Raw genomic sequence first — 24,863 nt, 5'->3', positions numbered from 1 at the left:
TGCTCATCATGCTCATGTTGGTGTGGTAAAAGTCACATCACGTCGAGACCATTCCGTTCGAATAAATAGGTAATCAAAAGCCATGTTCAGATCCATTATCTACCGCAATTTCAGGTATCATCATATCCCATCATGTCATTATATCCCAACCAACGCCTTGCCAAACAAAATCAAAAAGCCAACAAAGACCCGCTCTTCATCTAGAAAACCTCCAAGCTAGAGTCTTCCGTGTCCCTTCTTCTCTCCAGATTTCTCACCACGCTTGCAACCGCAGTCTCAACATCAATGTGGAAATATGGCCTATTGACACCATAGATCGGCGCCAATCTTTTCCCACTTGGTCTCGACTCGCCAGAAGAGACGGGTGCAATCTCATCACGCTTCTCACCAGAGCCAGCGTGACCAGCCTCCAAGTCCACATCCCCCGACCCTCTTTCCTTCTCCTTCCTCCCAACAGTGACATCCGGATCAACCCCGGCAACAGCCACAACATCCTCCCGGGCCCCCCCTGCCCTTTCAACGCCATGGCCTCTGTCAACTCCAAACCCAGCTGCGACAAGCGCCCGCTTGGTCCACCGGTTTGTCACACCCGCAAAATACCACTCCACAGCCTCGGGATCTGTGTACTTGTTGAACTGAGTCCTGAGATCGACAAGAGCCTGGGCGGCAGTCACATCAATGGCGTTTACAGCGCTGAAATCAAGGATGATGGCCTTGAGCTTGGGCTTGGAAGCAATCTCCTCAGTGTCCACAACCTGACCGCGACGCGGGCCTGGATCATTCCAGGGGCGATCGCCGATTTTGTCGTACTTGTTGAGCTGCGTCCTTCGAGTGTGCTTGTAGATATACACCGTCATCTTGTCCAAGTGTCGTGCGCAGTTGACGTAGTTCAGACCTTCGCTGAATCGGTAGACGAAGACGCCGGGGTACGGTGATGTGATGGGGACCTGCGGGTTGGATTGGTCACGGCGGCCGAGATCAAGGTACGCCGAATGCTTCTCGCCATCCAGGGCAGAGTGGTCGACATTCTCCTTCTTGAGGATACTGTCCCGGCTGGCGTGCTGCAGCTGAACACGGCCCAGAAAGCTACCTGGGCTTTTCGCAATCCTCCAAAGCAAAACAGCCCCAGACGCAGCGATTGTGACATAGATACCATTTTCAATGGAGGTGAAGATGGAAACAAACACGCCGGCGAAGAAGATAACAACTTCGAGAGGCGATGTCTGCCAGTACTTGTACACCTCCCGCGGAGGTGTGATAAGATCACCGACAGCGTGGATGATGATTGCTGCCAAAGATGCCGAAGGAATGTAGAAGAAAACCGATGTGAGCGCATAGAGTGCCAGTAGCACAATGACGGCCGTAAAGATGCCGGCGAGGGGGGTTCTGACGCCAGCCTTTGCCTTGATGGCTGTACGCGAAAACGAACCGGTGGCAGGATAGCCTCCGAGGAATGGCCCAAAGACATTGCTGAAACCTATAGCCACCAGCTCCTGCGAAGGGTTAATCATGTAGTTGTTGACACGCCCAAAAGACTTTGAAATCGCGATGTGCTCGATCAGCAGGACGATAACGGTGACCGGAAGATGAGGTGCGATGGCGGATAAGATCTCAGTGTTGATTTCAGGAGCACCAACATGTTGGAAACCTGGACACGACACAAGTCAGCCAAATCTCTGAGGTGTATTGTCAAAACGTAGCCACTTACCACTTGGGACATTGCCGAGAATCTTGAACTTGGCATTCTTCGCATCCGACACGCCTCTGTTGACCAACCAGCTCACGAGAATGTACAAGATGACGATGAAAGCCATGCGGAGGGTGGATATGAAGAACCACATCTTGGATCTGGTGGGGCTGCGTTGGCCCATGAAGCCGCAAAACCAGCGGATAAAGTAAAGACCGAACAAGGCCGACAACCCCATTGCAGCATCAAGCTTGGTATCGCCCAGGTGTTTGAGGGTGTTGATAATGACTTTGTATGTCTCCTCGCGAGTCTTGACAGTCGAAATTCCCATCATTGTCGGCACCTGTCCAGCGGCGATACTAATGGCAGAACCAGTCATGAAGGCGCCGATAGCTGTGAGCGGAATGAATTCGACGATGAAACCGAGTCTGGTAAGTCCAATAAACAGCAGAATCACGCCTGAAATCAAAGCCAGAGCTCGTGCAATGACCTCAGCCTCGAGTTCAGGCTGCGTTGCTCGGATGTCGAGTATGATGTTTCCAACAATAGTGGACATCACTGCAACGGTCTAGAATTTTGTGTCAGCCGCTTGATCATAAGGTCAAAAGTGATATCAGAAGAACTCACGCCGATTGTGATATCCTTTGAGGTGGCAAAGGCCCAGTAGAGGAAAAATCCCACGAAGCTGGTGTACAATCCGAACTCGGGGGGCAGATTGGCCAAACCAGCGTAGGCCATACCCTGAGGGACAACAACAAACCCGACAGTGATGCCTGGGAAGGTTTGTCAGACACAGCTGAATCAGTGACTGGCAGGCAGTGCTTACCAGCAATGAGATCTCCGAGTAACCATGTCAAATTGTAGTGAAATATCCAACCCCAGAACGGAAACAGCTCCCTGAAGTAGTGTTTGATTCCGTCAGCGGTGGGCACCAGATGAGCCAGAGCCTCCTTGGCCGATGGTTCAGACTCGAGGTAGAGTCCATCGTCGTAAAAGTCGGCGTCATGCAGCTCATCCTCGGGACGGATCCCAAGGAATCGTTTCACACGACTGGCGGTGGTGTTGTGAGCCATGGTTGATATCTGGATGGCTGTGGATCTGGAATCAAGCAGCGGAACGAAACGGACGCTGGGGAAGTCTTATATCTTGAGAATCCCCGGCCGCTCCGCTCAATCAGGAAAACGTGTGAGCGATAATCGGTATGAGCTGGAGTGCGTCTTCTGGTAGTCTCTTGGGCCCACGGTAGGCAAACGTGCAGCAGATGGCGTCGGTAGACAGGGGTGCAGCCAGGGTCTGGGATCCGATAATCGAGCACGAGCTCAGAGGCTGAGGTGTTTAAACCCACTAGAAGGGCTCAGTTTCGTGGAGGGCAGTGGGATCGCTCGCTTTTCGGTGGTTGCTGATCCACCTGAAGCGCGGGAGACGATGACACACCCCAATGCAGGAATCCCACTATGTTTCTGTGATAGGAAGTACAAGCTGCAAAAAGGCGGCAAAGACCGTCGTGGTGGAATTGATGAGAGACGGACCAGTCCCCCTTTTTGTGTTGCTATCCCATCTCTGGGTGCTGGACCCTGCTCTGTCCATCGCAGCGGCATCGATGACATTGATGTGTGTATCGGATGTTAGTGGGTGGAGTCATGTCCCCTGGCTTCTCCGAGACCGCTAGAGGGGCTCCTAAGCAATGGAGACTCGGTCTTGCGGTACAGATATTTTTGCCATGTCGATTACGGGGATTCCTTGATTAGTGACCGTATTTCCGGGGTTTTGGCAGAGCTCCGCTGCCCCAATTCGCACGCCATAGCAAAGCCTGTCATTTGGCGGGTCATGGTTGGTGTATTTGCCGGGGAACAAGTGGTTTCTTTGCAAGATTTTGCATCCGTTGCCGTCACCAAGGTCCTCCTTGCCGATTTCCCGTTGATCGCTCGGCTCTATTGCTGCACAGGGGCGCCCTACGCTAGGGTCGAACGTGTCAGCGGCATACTCAGGATGGGAAAGACTTAAAAGAACCAATAAATGCTTTGCGTATTTCAAAGTCTTCGAAGACCCTCAAGAACCCCCTTTGTATTTACATCTTCTCTGCCTATACAACTAACAAATCTTCAGATGTCGTTAACAGTGGCTCGGCAGACGTCAGACAATGGCGCAAATCTCTGGGCATCGTCGAGGTCCCGGACGCCATGGCGGGACCAAGACTTTCCCCAGGAAGCTTGTCTGTGACACTGGACCAAATCAACTGGGACCAGGGGGGATTCCGTGCTTCTGGTCGATTGTGAAGCGCATGCTGGAGAACGCCACGATTTTTCTGGTGTTTGCTATCGTCTTGGCTGGTGAAGGCGTGCTGGTCTCACTTTCGCGTCGATGGCGTGGAGTTGCTGTCAGTGTTCGGGGCTGTTTGACGGGGCGTGGGATAGGTGGGGCCTTTGATATGATTGGCCAGGACACCCTGCCCACTGCTCTTAAAGGAAGGTGCCTGCTCTCCACCCCTTGTGTCTTCTACAGTTGGTTAGACATCTTCTCTCATCTTCATCTAACTGTCTCAACATATGTCTATTTTTCCTAGCATTTTTGTTCTCGTCACACAGGACGATCGATGCTCTCTCGACTCTCGATGGTCTCATGAAAATCACCCCCGTCTCTCCTTGCCTCAAATTCACATGTGGGCTAGGCTGAATCGCGTTAGGCAGTGTGGGGGACGCACACGGAACTCCATCCGCCCAAAAAGCACAAAAGGCCAGACCCGCCCACCTTTACGAATGACGACATTTCAGGGATTCTCTTGCGCAATTCATCACGACGAATGAACACCCAGCCGGGCGTCCACCAGCATGCCGCCAGCGTTCCCTTCAACCAGCTCATGAGCTCACGCACACCGCATCAGTGAGCCGGGTCCAACAGAATGGTTCGATTGCAGAATTGGAGAATCGAGGATTACATGGCTGAGTCCAGAGCCATTGGAAGCGTGTGAGATGACGGTATGAAGTTGGGGATTTGAGGGGTCGGTGATGTTGCTACGGACCAGACGCCTGGCGTCTCTCGCCAAGCTGCTTCTCGCCCAGCTGCTTCTCGCCCGAGGCTGAGAAAAATCAGCGAACCCTTGGAATGGAACGATGGTCAGCTCTTCCACTTTGTTATCTAACGACGGGATGTGGGAGTGATGAAGATGACGGAAATACTGATCAACAAAAAAGAACTGACGGGCAGCCGCGATGGGAAAGGAAGATGCAGGTGGCAATATGATGACGGTGGCATCCGGCCTTCTGCTGCTCAGTCTGTGAAGTGTGCATCGTGGAAGGGCCGCGGAGACGTCAGTCACAATGATGTGTTGGTGGGAAGGGTGCGTTATGAGATGTCTTAGGACATGGGGGCACTCCTGAGCTTTTTGTTTCTGGGAGACGAGCTGCCAAGCACCATCACCCTCAACATTTTCAGACATCACCAAGCGAAACGATCACCAGATACCAAAGGGCGTGGAGTGGTTCTCTATCAGCTTGTCAGTGGGTTCTACTGTGGCCTGGGTCTGGAGCAAGCGTTTTGTCCAACAAGCGAGCCAAGTCAATACTTCATGAGTCTGGACCGTTCCCGGCACTCTGGACATGGCTCGTCTCCAAAATCAAGGTTTAGGCCGATGGGGCGTGGAAAGCGAGCTGCCGGTACTGCAGCAGATCCCAAAGGCAATGATGCTTTACGCTTCAAGGTGGAACGCAGTCATCATGTTTAGAGGGTGGTGGTGGAAATGAGCTAGCGTCCAAGACTATCCAGTCAAGAACAGGGGCTGCCGTGGCGCTGAGCACGTCTTCTAACGCGATGCGAGGTGAACAAACCCTTTTCGGCTTGTTGGAATGAACAAGGACCCCGATGCTGCCCACCTATTGCAACCGGCTGTCCCAAGCCTTTACGTTCTCTTTACGTGAATGCTCTTGGCTCCCCCAACTTGCTGTCAATCTTTGCAGACTCTCGCTTCTTTTCTTCCCTGTGAGCGTCTATTCTGCATTGCCAGCCAGCGCCACCGCAATGGGGGCACTCATTGTACAGCCCGGAACTACAACGGACCGAGCCTCGGTGAATTGGAGTAGCCTAGACTTATACCCTTCGCATCTCTCTGATGATGATCAGCCCAAACCGCCTCCCAGAGATGGTGTGCTCGAGCCCATCAATCGCGAGTTAGACAACAGACGCAACAAGCGCATGGAATGCACGACAGCCTTCTTCTTGCATACATGACCCGGCATGTAACCCACTGGAACACGCCTGTGCTTCACCGATATTATTCGCATTGCCCATGCACAGTTACTGGAACCTGGACTTAACGGACGCGACTGGAATTAACGGCAAATACCCTGGTGACGTCGCTCGTCTTACTCCAACATGCATCCCAGCCTTGCGGTCTATCGCCCTGATTCAGGGCCTGACAGCTCGTTCCCAGAGAGGCACTTGGACGACCCGAGGGACTCCCCTTCAGAATGGCCTGGCCAGCAGGATATCGCACATTTTCCTCCCATCAATCTTGACTTTGCGGAAGCTGGTCTGTCGAAGATAGAGAATTTCGAGTCAAATAGCACATCTCTGTGGCCACAAGGATGGATGAACCAACAACGCTCGTTGCTTCATCGTCAGCAAGTATGTTTTCAAGTTGGCTGATTGTTGTTGGCATGCTAAACCCCTGGCTACAGATTTCTATTCACACCGGATCGATCGAGTTACCCATATTACATCCTTCCTTTCGGCAGACAACTTCCCCTGTTCAAGCCGAATGGGACCTATTTCGTGCGTCTTCAGAACAGTCCCCCGGGCATTTTCAATGGAACGCCCCCCCACGACGGTCAACCACCGAGGAAGATTCCGATTCCAATCAAAGTCAGCACGACAGTCTTGAAGAATTCTGCCCGCCTCTGTCAACATGGAACGCCACACACAAAGCCAGGCGACGAAGTGCACATCGTATCACCAAACCCACTAGATTGCCTGTCGTGCCAGTCGTTCCTCAAACTATTATGTCCGACAGACAACCCAACGAATCAAGCCCAGATCTGTTCGATTTCACGAGCACCAATATTTTTTGTGCTCAGCCGAGTCATGATCCTATGGTTTTGAACCATGGAAATGGTGCCACAAACTTCGCCTTACCTCAAGGCGAGGAGTTCACTGCGGAGAAGGTCCATTCGAAGCGCATCGCACACAAACTATCCGAGAAGACACGGCGGAATCGGTTGACACTTGCAATACGAGAGATTCAGAAGCTCCTACCTTCGGAAAGTGATCGGGACGACATGCTACTACCAGCCAATGAGCTGCTTATCCGGCCAGGCGTCCCGAGCAGCAAGCTAGATGTGGTCGAGATGGCTATTGGTTTTATCAGAAAGCTCAAGGAAGAGAATGTCGGCATGACAAAGAAGCTGCGGGAACTTGAACAGAAGTCAGCACAAAAGTGTCGATGTCAGAAGGAGGAACATGGCCAGGAAAAGACCCCGCCGGTGGAGGAACCAGAAGATCAAGCGAAAGAGTAGTGGTCATCTTTATATCAGATCCACAACGGTGCGGCTAAGCGCATCGTGGCTTGATGAGGTTTTGAATGTCATGAGTCCAGTATACCACGACGGATAATGAATAATGGAACAAGAATTGCAGTGACGTTGGCGAGTCCCCTCGCTGCCATTTCAACACTTTAAGCCTGTTTTCACAGACTCATTTGTCCGCCTTCTAAAGCTCGTTTCGGCTCTATTCCACAAGACCTGCTATCTGCGTTTCGGACCCTGTCGAGCATCTTTCAATGCCGTCTAAGAATGATTTGATGCACACTGTTCGAGACATGCTTCCAGTAGTATATCGTTATGACCTACTCAAATCAGCTTTGAAGATCTTTCTCTCGTATCCATCGCTGACTTTGCTCTCTTCCAGCACCAGAATAGGAAGCAGAGATTCTGACCAGTGGCAGCCTTGCTGAGCGGGGTAAACCTGAACGTGGGATAATCTAAAACCATGGGGTCCTCAGTGCATGCTAGATGGGGGTTCAGCTCGGGTACAGTAGGCAGATGACCCCACACACCTCGGTGGGTTTTAGGCGTGTGCTTAAGCATACCTAGGGTCTCCCCAAAGCTCTCAAATCCCATAACTCTTTTCTCTTCTTCTTTTCTTAAGCTGAGCTTTCCTGCAGCAGCCTCGATGCACAGAGCCCAGTGATCATTCTAGCGACCTCAAGGCCGATGAGAATGCTGGCAATTTGCTTGCCTTTCAATTTCTGAGACAGAAGATTTCTTCTCGCAAACCGCAAGCGCCAAACAGGGCACAGAACAGGCAGGTGATCACACGACAGCCTAGACCACTCAAAGACACGACGTTACGTAACACCTCGCCTGGCACCCCTACCACTTGATCTTAAACTCAGACTGTTCTCTCCTCCTCCCCGCAGTCACAAGTGAACACGAAGGAAGAGATCCCAATCAAGTTAGGTGGTCTGTGGTCATGAAAGGTTTCCGTTCATCCGAAAATTCATAACCCCACGCGTGTTTCGGAGAAACAGAGAGCCTCATGGTTCGGATTGTGGGCAGACCAGTCTGTGGCTCTCGCCGTGAGCCATATCCCGGTGACCGATCGGGGGGGGAGGAGGGAACCAAAGAGAGATTGGCTCAAGAATCTCCAAGAAAGCCAAGGGAACGGCAAGAAAAGCCAAGATGTGACATGTAGGGCTCTGGGCTCGCTCACTCCGGAGCTTCCCGTTCAGAACTGTTCCACCCATTCCCACTCACCTCACCCATCTGTGCCAAGGGACGAATGGAGGAGGACGGACTTTCGCCCGCTGGACGCTTGGGAGACTCGTTGCCAAGCGGGGGCTAAACTTGAGGAGGTTGATGTGCCATCGGGTGGCTTATGCAATTTGATACGTAGAGAAGGCCATGTGAGCGAGGGGAGCTAATACAGCTGATATGCATGTTGCTACGGGGTGCTGGACGGACAATTGTGTTTTCTTCTGTTAGTGCCAAGACTTCAAGGCGTTGCCCTGGACACCTGACCCCTGGCCACGATGTTGACTGAATGTAAACAAACCCCTGAAAAAGAAAATGGCTTGCACATCCACAATGAAGCCACCACAGTCAACTGGTGATAGAAGTTAATCAACTTCATATGACATAATGTTCTCAGTTTTCAAGTCATTCAACCCTGATTTCAATGATGTTCGTACAGCAACTACAATCGCATGTGACCTGGCACCTTCTGTATCGTCCAACAATGACATTGGCAGGAGCGTTATCAGCAAGAGTGCTCTTTGCCAGGCTCAAACTGTCACTGCATTTAGGCTCCACAGTGCACCGCAACACCGGTTCCCAAACATCCTCCAGTCATGTACCTCTTTGACCTCGACCATCAAATCCACCTCCTCAATCTCGACAACAAGTGGCCGCTCCCACCCCAAATCATGCTGCCACACAACGACACCAAGACGGCCTCCTCTTCCTCCAACCAGCATCCCACAATCCCTACCCCTACCCCTTTCACCTCAACCCACCCACCAACTCGAAAATCCTCTCGAGCCATCTCCCCCACCTCCGACGACAACCTCTCCGCCCTTCCCCCAAACCTAGCCTCCCTCACCCTCTCCTCCTCTGCCCAAAACCGCACAATTATCCTCGGGCTCATCAACTTCCCCCCCGCCGCCATCAGCGTCATCACTAACCTAGCCAACACCTCCTTCCCCTCTATCATCGACGGCAAATCCTCCTATATCAAACTCGAGTCCAAAACCATCGCCTGGGTCGTGATCAAAATTGGCATGCGCGCCACGCTATACTCCAAGAAGAAATTCGCAGAATTCACACGCCAATGGGTGGGTTTTTTATGTGGGGGTTTCAAAGAGCTGTGGTACCACGGTTGGGGGTTTGTAACCGTTGTTCAAAACCCGCTTAAGCCGCCGACGGTGGGGAGGAAGGTTTTGGCCCAGAAGCAAAACGTGGATGTCCAGAATTTGGTTTTTCGGTTTGATGGGACCAGGGAACAGGAGAGGTATGAATGGTTGGGCATGAGTCTGCATCAGTTGGGGGAGGTTTTGGTTGTGGGGGGGTTGCCGGCTGGGGTGCATAAACGGATAGCGAAAAGTTTTTTTCCGATGGGGTTGGGGAAGAGGAAGTGGGGGGTTAAGGGGAAGTATAAGGGGTATCAGAGGCTGGGCTTTGCGGGGAGGAAGTATTTGGGACCAAAGGGGGCGGAAGACGAGACCGTGGTGAGGTTGGTGGAGGTCGTGGAGGAGGAAGGGTGGGAGCTGTACGCTAGTTTGGGGACGTGGCCGGGGTTGGTACTGTTTAGGAAGGCGAGGGCGCCGGGGTCGAGGGTTCCGAGCCGGTCGCTGGGTTCGGAAGAGAGGGTCGTGGCTATGCCTGAGGTTGATTAAGAAACATTGAATAGAATGATATGTGTAGACTAAATGCTAACTTTATTTTTCAACAGCTGAATACTGTTTGATTCACTGCCTTTTACATTTGTCGGATACCTTCAAGACCACTAATCACCCGGCCAAGAAAGCTTTTTGGATTTCAGATGTTTCCGACGACTCCATAAGCGAATCTTGAAGACTACCTACACATTAAAGTCCATCATGCTCCTGTCACTCATCATCAGATCGCCTGGATCCATGAGCCCTTGTCTCTCCCTCGCAGCCTGATACGCCGGCCAGATGGCGTCCTTAACCGTCATAAAATCCGGGAACTGGCCATCCAAATTCATAGTCGAGCCCCTCACAGCGCCGTACTTGTAGAGTGGGGCTAATCTCCTCGCGATATCCTATTTTTTGTCAGTCAACAACTCTCATCCCCTTTCTTATTCAATTTGGGCAATGTCAACTTACATGAACCAACGAGCTCCTCCAGCAACCGATCGCTGCTGCTTCCCCTTCCCATTCTTACCTTCCCCCTATTTTCAGCCATCAGTATCTCCCTAATGTCGTCCGCTTTGGGTGGATTTCAAGTTGACCTGGCTCGGAACACAATCGCTGTAGTCATCTTGGCGCAATCGCTCTGGTCAGAGTCCGTTTGCATCTCTACTGTGCCCTTGTTCGGAAGGGGACCAAGGCTGAAACCGTGCTCGTCCCGACCCTTCTCTGCGAGGTCCAAGAGGGAGCGCGGGACAGAGTGGGCATAGTCTAGAGAGATGAAGCCTTGTTCGAGATCAAAGGGGGGGTCATTTGGGTCTGAGGGGCCGCCGGGGGACTAGGTGAACCGGGGAGGATGGGGGCGAGACGGCTGCAGCGGTGGTTAAGATTGGTGGTTCGTGATGTACTAGCGAGGGGGTGTCAAGTGTGAGGAGGCCTGTTTTGATGAGGTAGTGCTGACGGTTGGGGTCTGGCTGGATCATGCGTTGATTGGGGTTTTGGGGCTGGGCACACTGGCATGAAGACAGATCTTTTTCGCTGGTGCTGATAGGAAGCTCGAGGGCGGAAATCCAGCATGTGGAGCGAGAGGAGACGGCGAGGAAAAGTGATTCTGGGCATTGTGTTTGCTTTGTTGTCAAACTGTGTATCTTGTTTGTGTGTGATAGTGGATTGCTGAATGCGATGAATGAAAGAAAGGCAAGTAAACGTCAATGAGACCAGATATATATATATACTTTTGTGAGAGATGTGCTTAAAACTTTGATATTTTTCAGGCCCAGTAGCTTTGACAGTTGGCTTCGGGTGGTGGGCAGCCACAGTGGGGCTGGACTTTGTTTACCTTCATACTTTTGGTGTCCAGGACGCTGTAGCTCCGATTCAACCTATGTACATTGGTATTCGGTAGGGAGCATGAGATCCTATACGGTGATTGTCTATCTGAAGATAATAGAAATCGTAGCGGAGTGCCAGCAGAATCTGAACACCCCCTCAAGAGACCACTGTTTCTTCACGTATTTGATAGGCTCCCAAATGGGTAAGTGACATCAGGCAGGGCATAGCAAAAGTTTCAGAATAGGGTTGGTGACTGATTCTACGAGTAACATTGATTAGATCCGAACAGATGTCGACATTATTGTCATCGAATTATCAAGATATACCTGGTCTTTTCACGAGAAGGTACCTTATCAGAGATGAGTAAATTCGTTGCATGTCTGGTATTTACCAGGTATCCATGTGTGTGTGATGTGTATGGTCCTTGGTTATTGCAGAGTGTGAATCACATGTCAGTCACAAAAACCAATATCCACTTATTAATCCCTATCTCTGTCATGCCTTTCCTGTTTCTGCTTGCTTCCAAGGACATATCCAGTAACTTCGATCGAGGTCTTCATCACATCGGAAGATATGATAAGCCGATCTCAAAGAGTCCACTAATTCCAACTCATTGATATCCATACAATAGCAAAGCCTCTGCCTTGTCTTTGTCAAAGCAGGGATGGGTAACGGAAAGAGCATCACACAAGGGATTCACCGCCCTCGCCGATAACAGTGCCATTGTGGTCTCAACGTGCCTTCCTAATTACTTTGAACGGCGGGATCAAATTTTCATTGGTGAATCAAAGTTTTACTGTTGACCCGCATCCAAGGTGCGGGTTTCGCGACTGCCTTCTCGAGTAAATATTCCAGGCCACAAGTTGATTTCTTTTTGTTACCTACCTACCTTACCTACCTCACTCACCTTCTGGATCCGGAAGTCAAAGTCGCCCTTCCCTTTCCCGCTTCCTCGATTCAACCCATCACTCAAACCCCCTCACAATTATCACCACAAAGTTCGATAGTCATGCTGTTTACAATCCTCCTTTTGCTTCCCATTCTTGGGTGCGCCGCAGAGAGGCTCTTTTTTCACCGTTCAGGTGACTGTTGGGATGATGCCGAGACTATCAGCTGGTATGTCGCTCAGAATCATCGATGACGCTCGACCAATCTAACCCAACTCGAATCAGCCGCGATATCCCCGCGTCCGTTTGCTGTCAGGCCTCGGATCCTTGGTGCGGTGTTGTCCACTGCGAGGGCTGTCCCAACGGCTCCACTGTCGCTGGTTACTTCCAGAACTCGTGCCAGACCAAGGCCAACGGCCGGTGTGAAATCACACATCCGTTCAGTCAGGAGGGATTACTCGGATGCTGTGTGGACCTTGGCCCCTACGACACTTGCGCTGGCCAGTGGTACCCATCCTCCAGCATGGACGTGGCCACTACCTCGGAGAGGAAATGCGTTCAGCCCAACGTTATGACATACGTTGACCATGATCATGGTGTCAAGAGGGAGATCCATATCCCCCAGGGAGAGCTGAAGAGAGCTACGCAGCTTTTGTTGGCAAGAGACTTTGGAGGCCTGCGAGCGTTTGAAAATTGGGGTAAGTTCTCAAATGTGGTTACCATTGCCATGTGTGCTGTATCGTGTGCTGACATTGCCAATAGCTCACCAGAGTTCTGACGAGTAGGCTCGTCTCGGATGGGGTTTCAAGGCACTGGCGATGTGGTGTTGAAGCTAGTATAGTAGCTCGGATCTAGCAATGCAGCAGACGCATCAGATGTGCTTAAGCGAGGAGGTCGGCATGATCTCTGGGGCGGACATTCTTCTTCCACATTGAAGGCAGTTTGACAATACATTGAGCAATTCCACGTTGATTCTCTCTAGCTGCGGCTCCAATGTTTGGTGAGGCTGAATTGCCGTAACTGCTAGCTCTCAGGTGAAAAGTATCTTGCCAGCCAAGTGGATAACTACAGATAAGCCTACGTGGTGCCAGCTTCGAAGTCATTGAACCCAGAGCCAGCTGCTAGGTCGAGCTTGAGATTAGGGTCGTGGGTGAATGCAACGTCCACGGCAGTCGACCTCGACGAATGGCACCCTGTCTAATCAGATATACCTTAATCGTCACCGGGATCTGGGGCAACCTCGTCATCAGACAAGCTCAGGGCGCACCTCTTCTCGAGCCCCTGTTGCTTTGTGGCACGCAGCAGATACAGATGCGCTCTTTTTTACCTTTTTGGACCCTGTCTGCAGACTGAGTTGTATCGTCCCGTGGTGGTTGATCAGTGGTCTGCTCAACCGGCAGGTTGGATGGTGTGTGAAAGTGAGAGTGGGGGTCATCCAACCTCCTCAAACCCGGTGCTTGGTATGGGGTCTGGGGGAAGTGTTTCTCCAAAACGTGGGTTTCCCAAAATGCCATGTGAAAATGTGCCAAGACAGCATCTGAAAGGTTTCATATTGGAAACTCGTAACTTTGTCATCTTTTGGATGTCAACTATAGGACTAAAACAGATGGATATGTTTGGCCTTGGTCGCTCTTGGTTTTCCTCGCGTGGTTCGACAGAGCAGGGACTACGGCAACTTATCTCCAGTTATCGCGGCCCCGCATTGCGGGTGGTCTAGGCGCAGGTTGATGGCTGGTAGCTACTGTAGGTGGCACATTGTGGCTTACCCTTCCAAGCACCCCAAGCTTCAAAGTAGATGTCGTCGGCGGCTTGTTTGGACTTGGCATTCACCGAACAAGTGCGGGAGGACAGACAGTCTCACGTGCTAAGATAGTCCAACTCAAGCTTTTACCTCCGATCAAAGAGCAAAGGCTCTGCCTGCCCGCTGGAGGACAAACATCAAGCAGCCATCTTCCAGGTTCCCTGAATAAGGTACTGGCTGAAAAGCTTCTTTGCTTGGTACCCCACATGCACCTAAACCCAATTGGATGAGGGTTTGCGGCCTGGGAACATGGGGTTTTTGTTCACGACGGCCATGCTTGACTCGATGGGATCAAGTAAAAACTTTTCGAATCCGCTGAGATGCGGGGTCGATTGGCCGTTATCTTATCCCCGCTTATCGATAGACCATCTTGGTGCAGGGCCAAGATGCCCAAGTGAGATTTTTCCCGTGCACCAAGTCAACGGCTCTCCGAAGATAAGGGATCATCCCTGCGGGCGGCCAATGGCTGGACAGCCTCCAGCGGGGTCCCGACCTGCCGTAGCGCCTCCCAAGGTCACAGACCACCTGCAAGCAAGCCAACTTTCTTCCAACCTCCAAGAAGCAGCTGCAAGAGCTTGCAGACGGTTTGGCCGAGACCCTTGGTTTGAGCGCGCATTTTGCCTGGGATACAGCTCCTGCGGCCAGCTCTGCTCTAGACTTCTTGGGCGACAGCCATGTTGGCATGCCACCGAACCTCTTTTCAGAGCCCCTTGTCCAGCAGCCAGCCCAGCCATGGTTGACGCGTGGGGGAACCGAGGGGGGCATCACCAGTTTGGTGTTGCCGATATCGATACCACACCAATTCTCACCGTCTTTGAGAATTGGAGATCGGCGGGGCGAGAAACCCGATTAGGCATAGATAAATATCGACTGACATTGTCAACCACTGCGGCCACAAAGAAACCAACAGCTGTTCCATGACGGTGACACGCAGGTATTGGAAACTCCAAGCCCCTATGGCAGATAACTCGTCTGCTGGTGTCCAGGATCACCTCGCCACAGCCCTTATCCAGACTCCCCTTCTTCTCCGCCTCTGGCACTGGTAATGCACCGGTTCTTCAACCTCGATCTTGCATAAGTACAAAAGAGGTCCCCTACTTTTAGCCTGGGGTGTTCTGCAACATTGACGACTCAACTTTGTCGATCAATTCCAACTCCCCACAGAGCCCCGACCTGGCCTCCCGTGCAGCACCGTCGCAGCAGCGCGTCATCCTAGAGGAGAGCTAGAACACCCCTCGTCTGCTCAACCTGTTTGACGCTCCTCTCGACCTTGCAAATTTTTTGGCCCGAACCCCACAGCCCTCGGTCGACCCTCTATACCATCGAAGCCATGGAGAACACAACGTTCACTACGGAGGCGCCGCGGAGACGCAATGCCTTCAAGCGCTTCGCGGACAAGATTGCTGTCGAGCAGGAGCCCGGGTTGACAACAGCACAGCTGATGGTGCGGACCTCCTCCTCCCTTCACACACCGCGCGCTCGTCCTCTTTCTGTACCTGTCCGTGATCCATGGATATCGGATTAGGCCTTCAGAAAAGAATCCATGTCCCCTCTATCGCGTCTTCGTCCCGTCGCAATGACAAGCTGACACGGACACATCCACAGTTGACGAACCACGATCTCAAACCGGTTGAGCCCGAACGACGCCAATGGGGTCCGTGGAACTTTGTCGGTTTCTGGATTGCCGATTCGTTTAACATCAACACCTGGATGATCAGCGGTACTATGATCGTGGGCGGTCTGTCGTGGTGGCAGTCGTGGATTTGTGTCTGGCTTGGTTATGCGATTTCTGGCTTCTTTATTTGCTTGACGGGCCGCATTGGCGCACAGTATCACATTGGGTTTCCGGTCGTGGCCAGATCCTCGTTCGGAATCTGGGGAAGTCTGTGGCCAGTGTTCAACCGGGCTGTCATGGGTGAGCAACGAGATCCTCGCGAACCGCATACTTGGCGCATTTCGGGGGCTAACAACTATCGCAGCTTGTATCTGGTATGGTGTCCAGTCGTACATTGGAGGGAGGTGTGTCTACATCATGATCAGGGCAATCTGGCTATCTTGGGTGAGTGTTGGAAAGCTGCCGTCTGTTGCCTGGATCCATCCAACTGACAGCTTCTAGGACCGCAATACCATCCCCAATACCTTCCCTGAGAATTCCGGTACCACCACGGCCGATTACGCTTCTTTCTTCATCTTCTGGCTCTGCTCGCTTCCGGCCATCTGGTTCCCCGTCCACAAGATTCGCCATCTGTTCACCGTCAAGTCGTATGTCGTCCCTGTTGCGGGCATCGCCTTCTTGGTCTGGGCCGTCGTTCGCGCCAAAGGGCTCGGTGATATCGTGCGCCAGCCAGCGCGCTTGGAAGGCTCCGAACTCGCCTGGGAGTTCGTGAAAGGAGTGATGAGCTCCATTGCCAACTTTGCGACTCTCATTGTCAACGACCCCGATTTCTCCCGCTTTGCCGGCAAGCCCAAAGACGCCCTCTGGTCTCAGCTCTTCACCATCCCTATTGGTTTCGCTGTCACCTCATTCATCGGCATTATCGTCTCCTCTTCCTCGACAGTCATCTACGGCGGTCCTCCCATCTGGGACCCTCTTGAGCTCCTCGAAAAGTTCATTGATGACAGCGGTTCTGGTGGGCGTTTCGGCGTCTTTGTAATTGCTACCGCTTTTGCCCTCGCCCAGCTCGGCACCAACATTGCTGCCAACTCCGTCTCGGCCGGTACCGATTTGACTGCCCTTCTGCCTCGTTGGTTGGACATTCGCCGCGGTGGTTACATCGCCGCTGCTGTCGGTCTCGCCATGTGCCCTTACACCCTCCTCACCGACTCCAACCAGTTCACCACCTACCTCTCCGCCTACTCGGTGTTCCTGTCCTCCATCGCCGGCGTCATGATTTCCGACTATTACTTTGTCCGCAGGGGCTACCTCGACGTCAAGGAGCTCTACGACGCCCGACCCACCTCCCCATACCGCTTCACCTACGGCTTCCACTGGCGCGCCTACGCCGCCTACATCGCGGGCATTCTCATCAACGTCGTTGGTTTTGCCGGAGCTGTTGGCACGGAAGTCCCCATTGGCGCCACTTATGTATACAACGTCAACTTCTTTGGCGGATTCGGAGTCTCAGCGTTTGTGTACTGGGGTCTGTGCAAGCTCAGCCCCATCCCCGCCTGCAGCGACAAGTGGATGGAGGTTGGCGACGAGATTGATGACTTGAGAGTGGCGTATGATGCTGACAATGCCAGCGGGACGGGGAGCCAGGAGTATGTCCCCGGCAAGGGAGAGAAGGATGTGGGCAGGGTTGTTTAATTAAAAAGAAATTGAAGTTGATGAAAAACAGAGTTGGGAGGGAAGGAACAGTTGTTTGCTTTTGTTTTTTGGAAGTTTATACCCTTGACGTAGTTGATCTGCCAATGTTGTTATGGAGGATACCTGATGCTAGGAGTTTTGCCGAGGACATGTCAAAACAGCGATAATAAATAACGATTATACACTTGCATGCCGGTAGATGCCGTGCTATCCTGGTCCTGATAGCTCTTTGTTCACTCGTGTCTTTAGGGTTGCGTGTGTGACCATTTCCCATGCAATTTAGGTGTGCACATCGTGGACAACTTTTATTGAACAGTTGACATGCGTCAGAGCATGGGTGGCAGGTTGGGAACATGGTCCAAAAGAAATAAACGTTACTGCTATCGATAGAAACTTCTGTCTACCTTCCCACCGATCCTACAACGCCTTATTAGTACTTCAGTATCCACATTGCCATAACCATTAACGCCCTTCATAACCCTCGTGATTCATTCTCTTCGTCACATCATACCTTCACAACCTTGATCCACATCCTCGGCATCATCCACCCATACACCCTCTTCTCCTCAGGCACAACCCCAGCTACTTCGGCATCTTCCACGACCGCCAGGTTTCTCTGCAACTGCCACACCCTCCACGCCCTCAACATCAACAACGCCACCGCCCCGACAAAGTACGTGCATCCAACATACATCTGCGAGGGCAAAAACTTGGCATCATCTGTTCTGCTCTCATCCACGAACTGCAGAGCGATAGCTTCCCCAAAAGTAGCAGGCAGCGCCATCACCAAGCACACCGCTGAATACGTGGCCGAGGACTGCCTCAATCCCACCACTTCTGTGACGATGGGGTTGGCAGTGCTCCAAAACGTGCCCGATGAGATGCCAGCAAGGAATGCAAATACCAACAGCGGGGGGTACGATCGGGCATAGATCCACAAAGTAAGAGAGATTAAACCGCAAAAGAGCGTCATCAACAGTGCCGTGTTGATCCGGCCTTGCCTGTCGCTTACCCAGCCCACGCAGGGGCGGCCAATTCCAATACCGAGGCTCAGCACGGCTTGGACAATGGACCCTTGATTGAGATCGAGACCGAGGGAGGTGGCGTGGCTTGGAAGCGAGAAGAACAGCGACACATAGCCGAGTTCCACCATGAAGCCCCAGATGAGAATGAGAATCACTTGCGGGCGGGTGAAGATGTGGAAGCTGAAGGATGAGGAGTTCGCCGCAACAGGGTTGTTGACAGGTGACTTTGTTACCGGGCTCTCTCTGACAAGCAAGCCACAGAAGAAGTTGCAGAAGAACATTATGTAGGACATAATGCGCCAGGTCCAAGGAATTCCGTACGTGGCAATGAGCTTGCCGGCGAGAAGGCTGTAACCCAGCCCGCCAAAGCCTGATCCGGCTGTCGCAATGCCAATGGCTAGACTTCGGTGGATGGAAAACCAGGGGCCGACAACGGAGAGGGTCTGTCACCACACAGTCAGCGACGGCGGTCTCGACAGAGCGCTCAGAAAACTTACAGGAATGTACACTATCCCCATCCCCAACCCATAACAAACTCCATACGATAGCACCAAATGCCAAACCTTGGATGCAGTTGATGAAGTATGAACTCCAATGGATGCAATCACGGACCCTAGCACAATCGTCCCCCGGGTTCCCAGGGCTATTTTGCAGCGATTTGCCAGTGGCGCAACGATGAGGGCCATAGCCATAGCCAGGCCTCCGATGATGGCGTACTCAGACCTCCCCACTCGCGCAAAAGTACCTTGGGATATGTAGCGATCGAGAAATATTCCCCATGGTGATCCTACTCCCCATGTGTTGGCGTGGATCATGAAGCTGCAGAAGGTGCAGACCCAGCCATATCCACCGTCCGAGGCTCTATCTTCAACGGCGGCTGCGGCGGCAGTGGCTGTTGTTTTCTCAATGCTACCGGTGATTTGCTTGGGTTCTTTTGGGCTGTCAAACAGTTGGTTAAGCTTTTGGGCTGAGCTTATGGCGGTGGGTGGAACTGATGGAGCGAGCGTGGTTGTGCTGTCTCCTTGAGCGAGAGAACGGCCAGCATCTGTGTGCGATGCTGCCATTATGATAAAATAATACAACAAGCAAGATAAGAAGCCCGAAAAGCGAGTGATGATGAGGATTTGGATATTGTGGAAAAGGAAGAGAAGGACTTGCAAGAACAGAACGAATGTTTTGTGTAGAGTTTGCTAGCAGCCAGCCTCTCGTCATCGGTGGGCCTGACAAGCCACATCGCGATTTCCTTGCTCGTCGCTGTCTTCCTCGTCAATATCAGGAACAATGTTCTGAATCTTGCCGTGTTCATCTAGAACAACCCCACCGAGCAAGCCAGCAATTTCACCCGGCGTAAGCGCCATCTTGGAAAGGTTATGTTCTTTGATGGCGGCATCAATCGTGACGAGTTCGGTGTGCTGTAGTTTTGCCATTCGCTCATCAATGGTCTTCCTCACCACGATACGGGCTCGCCGGGTCTGCTTCTGCTGGCCTATGTAATGCACGCATCCAAAGGCCTGTTGCTTGATGGCGTAGTTCCACCAAAGATCCAAAATGAATACTCGGTTTGCACAGACAAGATTCAATGCTTGGCCGCTGCATTGAATCGAGGCAACCTAGATATATTTGCCAGAGTCCTATCACGGGAAGGGTGTAGCCTCGAGTAATGTGAAACATTTGCCGGGGAGAATGGTAAAAGCAACAAGATCACATACGAATACTTTGATCTCCTCCTTTGCAGTGAAGTCGTCCTGTGCTTGAATCTTGTTGAGACCGGATTTTACACTTTCGTCTAGAAAAAGAGACTCGACCTTTGATGGGCCGACTGGCTGAATCCCATTCACATCATCACCCAATTCCCGACCTTTGCGATCAGAAGCACGTCGCCATGCACCGCGAATCGCCTTCTTTTTCATCGGGGTGCTCTTTTGGTCCTCTGGTTTGGATTTGCGAGACGCCTTGATGTTCGTAATGAGCTTCTTGCATACGCGGCAATCAAGATCCTGCTGAACGCCCTCCGTCATGTCCGAGAGGTGGCTCTCGACACATTCACGACAGAAATGATGCCCGCACTAAGATTTTCTGTTAATTAAACTTCCATTCCCTATATTGTTGGCATATTGGTGTAAAGATAGACATGCCTTTGGGTTGAAGCCATCATCAGGTGTTAATCCGCATCTCTTGCAGACATTTCCAATGTGGTCTTCTTCCTGAGGCTTCTCCAGCCGAAGTAGATGCGGCTTGAAATCGAATCTGGCATCCAGAGATGTTCCATGAATGTCATCGTACCCCATGCCCATCACGTTCTTCAGCTTCTCTTCACACCAACACCCAATCTGCACGATATAGGGGGTGTCAATCTCAACTTTTTTCAACTTCTCCAGCAGGAACGGATGAGAAACGGCCTGGCGGAGACGTAGCACATAGAGCAACCAGTTGGCAGGCAGAGAGGTTTGTTCTGGGCGAGTTCGTCAACGGCCCGCTTGCGGAATTCGTCTTCAATGCGTCTATCACAACACATAACTGTCAGAATGAAGGTAGCGGCTTCTCCGAGAGAATATACCTGTAAATCAAGGTTTGCTCACGTATAAGGTCGATCTTGATGTCCTCTAAAACGTTCAATGCCATCAAGGTTTTTTCAAACTCGGGCTTTCCAAGCATGTGCACCTTTTGTCCCACCGCCCCGCTTTTCCGCATTTGACTCGAAGCTTGCTGTGCATTGGTTCCGACTTTCAAATTCTCACTGGCCTGTCTCATCTTGCTCTCGCTTTCTCTCTCGAGGTCGTGCCCTATAGCCTTAAGCTACTACTAAAGGTTTGAATATATATTTAGTTAATTAATACTAATCCTTTACTAGCCGCGTAATATTTAGTTACCTACCCTACTTTTAACTACTAACTCCTGACGTACAAGTAAATGATAGTTAAACTATAGTATAACTAATCAGTTTATTAATTATTAAAGTTTATGTCCTATCTATAGGCCTAAGAGCCCTATAATAGTACGCATTGATTGTACTTATAGTCTCACGGTATTAAAGCGATGCCTTTGGGAGAATAGGGTATGGAGTACGAGAGGAGTAGCGCCGCTTCGGCTATATTTAGACACCGCGTTATAGGGAGCTTTTGTTGTGACCCTCAAAGCCACGGGTGGAAGGTCACACGTGAGTCTGGGACTCTTACTCTGGTAGTTTAAAAGGCCTTGCCTCGGGATGCTCATCATGGGGCTCCCCATCTTTAATTCACCATCAATTACAGGTCACACCCTTTCTTCTGCATCTTGTTTTCTTTGCATTTATACTTTTCTTATTTTTCTACGGCAGCTGACCATGCCCAGTGACCCTCCCAAGCTGTTTTTCCCATAGCAAAACCAGCTTGTTAGAGTCTCCCCGCATCCTCCTTCGCTAGAGACTCTCCCCGAGAGTCTCCCCCTCGTGCGCCTCCGGTGTCTGCATCGTGAGCCGCATAGTGGAACCTCCCGGATAGCCCCCTGCAGGGACATCTCCAAAGTGAGCCTCCTTTGGAGTCTCCCAGGGAGCCTTCCAACCGGACCCTCCTATCGGAAGGTCACAACATACAGGGACATCTCCCAAGTGAGCCTCCCAACCGGACCCTCCTACCGGAAGGTCACAACAAACCACAACAAACCACAACTATACCCTCAACTAGGCCCTGAATAAAACACCTTCGTGACAGTGACTCACTCGCAGGCCGCACTTCAAGTAGGACAAAGAATAGAAGCTATAGACTCGCAAGCAATATAATAAGCACCGGATTAGCCTGAATAGAGGGCTAGTATCCTTCTGCACGCGTGTAAGGCACGAAATTTAAAGAATAAAAAGTCGATAATATCTCTAAAGTAGAATGCGAGAAGTAGGCTACTTTTATACATGACCCCTGAACCCCTGAATCCTCCGTGAGCCCCACTACCTCACACATACCCTCAGGCCTGTGGCCGCACCCCATACCAGTAGTTGAGTAGGGGAATTATTGAATAATGAGATTGTAGATATGTTTTTGAGAGTAATTTAGAGGAGTGATAAGCTGGTTATATGGTAGTCGCCGTCACTGCTATAGCGAGCCAAACCTCCGCAGGGTACATGCCCGTTACGTTAGTCTTAAATGTATTGATGGCCTTTATAAACTGTTAGGACGTTTAGTAAGCGCAGATTTGGTCCAATGTCCCTCCGTAAATTTAACTCAGATCGCGAAACCTTCGATAATGGTGAAAGCGAGTCGTGCGTCTAGGAGTGCTCTTCGACACATGTTAGCGTAGGCGATCAAAATGTGAAATGCGTACGTTTCCCTTGTCTGACATGATATTGCGGGCAGCGAGCCAAACCTCTTGGCCGACGTAGTACTTGCGGGCAGGCTTGCGTTTCCGGTTGGCATATTCCTCCTGGCGGGCCTGGGCTATGCAGATTTTTGATTTGAGGAACTCGTGGATCTCTTGCATTGTTCGGCGTCTCTGGCTCCCAGGGACCGGTCGGGTACCATAGGCTCAAATCCCATGCGGGGGTCTCGCCATAGACAACGATTCCACCAAATGTAGATAGAATAGATAGATAAATAAAGTTCTATATCTGCTTGCCTCAGCCGCTGCCAACCTAGCCGCGATAATGGACGAGCTGGCCTTTAGCTGCGCCTGGGATGGGCAGTAGGCCTTGCCCAGTGGATCGACGAAGTGCTAGTCTGCGCGGCTCGCTCAATTGATACATGAGGTGATCAACATTGGCGTTGTTGGTACTTCCTTCCCAGACGTTTGCTCTATTTAGCTCTGCCTGCTCAAGGTCGACGACCGTCGCTCGCCCATCGTCCGAGAGCAGGAAGTTGTCCGTTTTCATGTCAGTATACTCGACTCCATACCCCGTTAGCGCTCGAAGAGCATCTTCAAGGCAGTTGCGTAGGGCTTCCAGGTCCTTGTCCTCGGGTAATCTACCCTCGCGTAGGAGCTCGTAGACGGTCTTTCCACGAATGAATGATAAAACTAAGGCCGGAGACCCATCATATACTCCCTCGCCGTAGAGATATGGGATGACAGTCCCCTGAAGCGGTTTCAAGACCTCGTAGACCTGCTTCTCCCTATCGAACTCGTCTTCCCAGCCCGCCTTTCGTTTTTTGAGGATGATTATCGGGGGGAGAAACCATCCAGGGTAGTATGTCCGTATTCGAGGGCAGCAAGTGGCAAAAAACTGGATCAATGGGAGAAAGAGTGGCTGTTTGAGCTCCAGGCGGTACACGGTACGACGCGGATCCAGTAACTTAGAAGTCTGAGCTAAGACAAGCTGGCCACCGATACGGAATTCCTTAACCATGTTAGTGCTATACAAGGAGGAAGGCTGGAAGCCAAATGTAGGCGGCTTACGAGAGGAGGGCTGGCAACCTGCAAAGGCTGGCCATCATCTTCGTCCATCTTGAGGTGGATAGACTGCGCTTGTACTGGCAAAGAGGGAGGATGCGCTAATGACAAGGAAAAGTTTTTAATCTGGGCCGGAACCAAATATGAACAACCAAACGCTCCCACCTTGCCCTGCAGGTATCCGAACGGGCACAGTGCACAATATGTGGAACAGGATGTTGGGACCCGGCACGGCAAGGCGGCGTCAGCAAGGGACCTTACAATTTGTCGGCTGCAATTTCATACTCTAGCCATTACTGCAAACAGTTCCCATTGTCGTACGCCAAAATATTCCCGCCATCATCTACCCAGACCCAGAACCCGCCCGTCTGATCCCTTATAAACTGGCGTCTGTATCCGTTGGGTTGACCAAATTCGTGCGCGCCAAGAGCCCTTAAATTGGAAGCTTGATTTTGAGACATAGCCTGAAGAAAACAACCATCTTTTTCCCCTTCAGTTTGTGAGACCACACCTTGTAATACGAACCAGCCGTCCCGACTCGCATTTTTGGGGGCTCAATCGTGTCAGGCGGCAGCAGAGATATGTAAAAGGTGATGATATTCTGAAGTGCTTAAACAAACAACTCCGGAGAGCAAAAACCTATCCCTATCAACACTGATTTGTGGACCTCAGGGCCGAAGCCCTGGGAGCAACCTGTCTGAACCAATCCTCCGGGAGCAATACCTCCCACACCCCCTCCCAGGCAGGCCTACAGCCAAACCAGACCTCCTCGTCGCCGAAAATGAAGCCCGTGATACCATATAAACCCTGCAAACCTGGTGGTGATCTATCTATTCCATACAACCTGAGTCCTCCTATTCCAAATTCAACCACGGTACCCTCTTTGATACCATGCCCAGTAGCTCAACGAACCTCGCATGCATCACTCTGTGGAGCGCCTTTGTCATCCCATCTGCCGGCATATCAACTCCCACAACATACTGTACATTAAAAAACCCTCTCATAATGTCACGGTATCAGAGCGATGCCTTTTGGAGAACAGGGTGTGGAGCACGAGAGGAGTAGCGCCGCTTCGGCTGTATTTAGACACCGCTTCGTAGGGAGCTTTGCTCC

At 51.5% G+C, this 24,863-nt stretch overlaps 9 protein-coding genes across 9 annotated transcripts; 4 read left to right on the top strand and 5 right to left on the bottom strand.

Moving 5' to 3' along the window:
• Positions 1-2: 2 nt before the first annotated feature.
• On the bottom strand, positions 3-2,760 carry CYS14 (Photosystem I iron-sulfur center; the record flags this gene model as incomplete). The annotated part of the gene is made up of 4 exons (XM_062943585.1): positions 3-1,648; positions 1,709-2,255; positions 2,315-2,460; positions 2,514-2,760. The coding sequence occupies 4 exons, from the start codon at positions 2,758-2,760 to the stop codon at positions 201-203; spliced, it is 2,388 nt and encodes a 795-aa protein (XP_062806726.1). The 3' UTR covers positions 3-200.
• A 604-nt stretch (positions 2,761-3,364) lies between these two features.
• QC764_0027590 (uncharacterized protein) lies at positions 3,365-3,848 on the bottom strand (the record flags this gene model as incomplete). Its single annotated transcript, XM_062940142.1, has 2 exons — positions 3,365-3,644; positions 3,784-3,848. 2 exons carry the CDS (start codon positions 3,846-3,848, stop codon positions 3,365-3,367), a joined length of 345 nt encoding a protein of 114 aa, XP_062806725.1.
• Positions 3,849-5,479: 1,631 nt separating this feature from the next.
• On the top strand, positions 5,480-7,288 carry QC764_123460 (uncharacterized protein). Its single transcript, XM_062943584.1, has 2 exons — positions 5,480-6,307; positions 6,361-7,288. The coding sequence occupies exons 1-2, from the start codon at positions 6,056-6,058 to the stop codon at positions 7,192-7,194; spliced, it is 1,086 nt and encodes a 361-aa protein (XP_062806724.1). The 5' UTR covers positions 5,480-6,055; the 3' UTR covers positions 7,195-7,288.
• A 1,738-nt stretch (positions 7,289-9,026) lies between these two features.
• Positions 9,027-10,070, top strand: QC764_123455 (uncharacterized protein; the record flags this gene model as incomplete). Its single annotated transcript, XM_062943583.1, has 1 exon — positions 9,027-10,070. One exon carries the CDS (start codon positions 9,027-9,029, stop codon positions 10,068-10,070), a length of 1,044 nt encoding a protein of 347 aa, XP_062806723.1.
• A 1,849-nt stretch (positions 10,071-11,919) lies between these two features.
• QC764_123450 (uncharacterized protein) lies at positions 11,920-13,244 on the top strand. The gene is made up of 3 exons (XM_062943582.1): positions 11,920-12,494; positions 12,551-12,963; positions 13,028-13,244. Exons 1-3 carry the CDS (start codon positions 12,388-12,390, stop codon positions 13,048-13,050), a joined length of 543 nt encoding a protein of 180 aa, XP_062806722.1. The 5' UTR covers positions 11,920-12,387; the 3' UTR covers positions 13,051-13,244.
• Positions 13,245-14,620: 1,376 nt separating this feature from the next.
• Positions 14,621-17,588, top strand: fur4 (uracil permease). Its single transcript, XM_062943581.1, has 4 exons — positions 14,621-15,510; positions 15,672-15,981; positions 16,046-16,125; positions 16,183-17,588. Exons 1-4 carry the CDS (start codon positions 15,397-15,399, stop codon positions 17,371-17,373), a joined length of 1,695 nt encoding a protein of 564 aa, XP_062806721.1. The 5' UTR covers positions 14,621-15,396; the 3' UTR covers positions 17,374-17,588.
• Positions 17,589-17,878: 290 nt separating this feature from the next.
• On the bottom strand, positions 17,879-19,462 carry QC764_123430 (uncharacterized protein; the record flags this gene model as incomplete). The annotated part of the gene is made up of 2 exons (XM_062943580.1): positions 17,879-18,841; positions 18,896-19,462. The coding sequence occupies 2 exons, from the start codon at positions 19,460-19,462 to the stop codon at positions 17,879-17,881; spliced, it is 1,530 nt and encodes a 509-aa protein (XP_062806720.1).
• Positions 19,463-19,606: 144 nt separating this feature from the next.
• QC764_0027530 (uncharacterized protein) lies at positions 19,607-21,149 on the bottom strand (the record flags this gene model as incomplete). The annotated part of the gene is made up of 4 exons (XM_062940141.1): positions 19,607-20,008; positions 20,108-20,464; positions 20,582-20,850; positions 20,978-21,149. The coding sequence occupies 4 exons, from the start codon at positions 21,147-21,149 to the stop codon at positions 19,607-19,609; spliced, it is 1,200 nt and encodes a 399-aa protein (XP_062806719.1).
• Positions 21,150-22,998: 1,849 nt separating this feature from the next.
• Positions 22,999-23,873, bottom strand: QC764_0027520 (uncharacterized protein; the record flags this gene model as incomplete). The annotated part of the gene is made up of 2 exons (XM_062940140.1): positions 23,757-23,873; positions 22,999-23,730 (listed from the first exon to the last, which is right to left on the bottom strand). Exons 1-2 carry the CDS (start codon positions 23,802-23,804, stop codon positions 22,999-23,001), a joined length of 780 nt encoding a protein of 259 aa, XP_062806718.1. The 5' UTR covers positions 23,805-23,873.
• Between the last annotated feature and the right edge of the window lie 990 nt (positions 23,874-24,863).

Source organism: Podospora pseudoanserina, chromosome 1, assembly GCF_035222485.1.
Source record: "Podospora pseudoanserina strain CBS 124.78 chromosome 1, whole genome shotgun sequence".
NCBI lineage: Eukaryota > Fungi > Ascomycota > Sordariomycetes > Sordariales > Podosporaceae > Podospora > Podospora pseudoanserina.
This window is presented reverse-complemented; position numbering and strand designations above follow the sequence as displayed.

Excerpts from the sequence above, each read along its gene's own strand:
- fur4 (XM_062943581.1), top strand. The coding sequence starts at position 15,397 with ATGGAGAACACAACGTTCACTACGGAGGCGCCGCGGAGACGCAATGCC. Across the intron at positions 15,982-16,045 it reads GTTCAACCGGGCTGTCATGG|CTTGTATCTGGTATGGTGTC; the intron begins GTGAGCAACGAG and ends CAACTATCGCAG. Across the intron at positions 16,126-16,182 it reads GGGCAATCTGGCTATCTTGG|GACCGCAATACCATCCCCAA; the intron begins GTGAGTGTTGGA and ends GACAGCTTCTAG.
- QC764_123460 (XM_062943584.1), top strand. The coding sequence starts at position 6,056 with ATGCATCCCAGCCTTGCGGTCTATCGCCCTGATTCAGGGCCTGACAGC. Across the intron at positions 6,308-6,360 it reads CGTTGCTTCATCGTCAGCAA|ATTTCTATTCACACCGGATC; the intron begins GTATGTTTTCAA and ends CCCTGGCTACAG.
- QC764_123450 (XM_062943582.1), top strand. The coding sequence starts at position 12,388 with ATGCTGTTTACAATCCTCCTTTTGCTTCCCATTCTTGGGTGCGCCGCA. Across the intron at positions 12,495-12,550 it reads GATGCCGAGACTATCAGCTG|CCGCGATATCCCCGCGTCCG; the intron begins GTATGTCGCTCA and ends AACTCGAATCAG. Across the intron at positions 12,964-13,027 it reads GCGAGCGTTTGAAAATTGGG|CTCACCAGAGTTCTGACGAG; the intron begins GTAAGTTCTCAA and ends CATTGCCAATAG.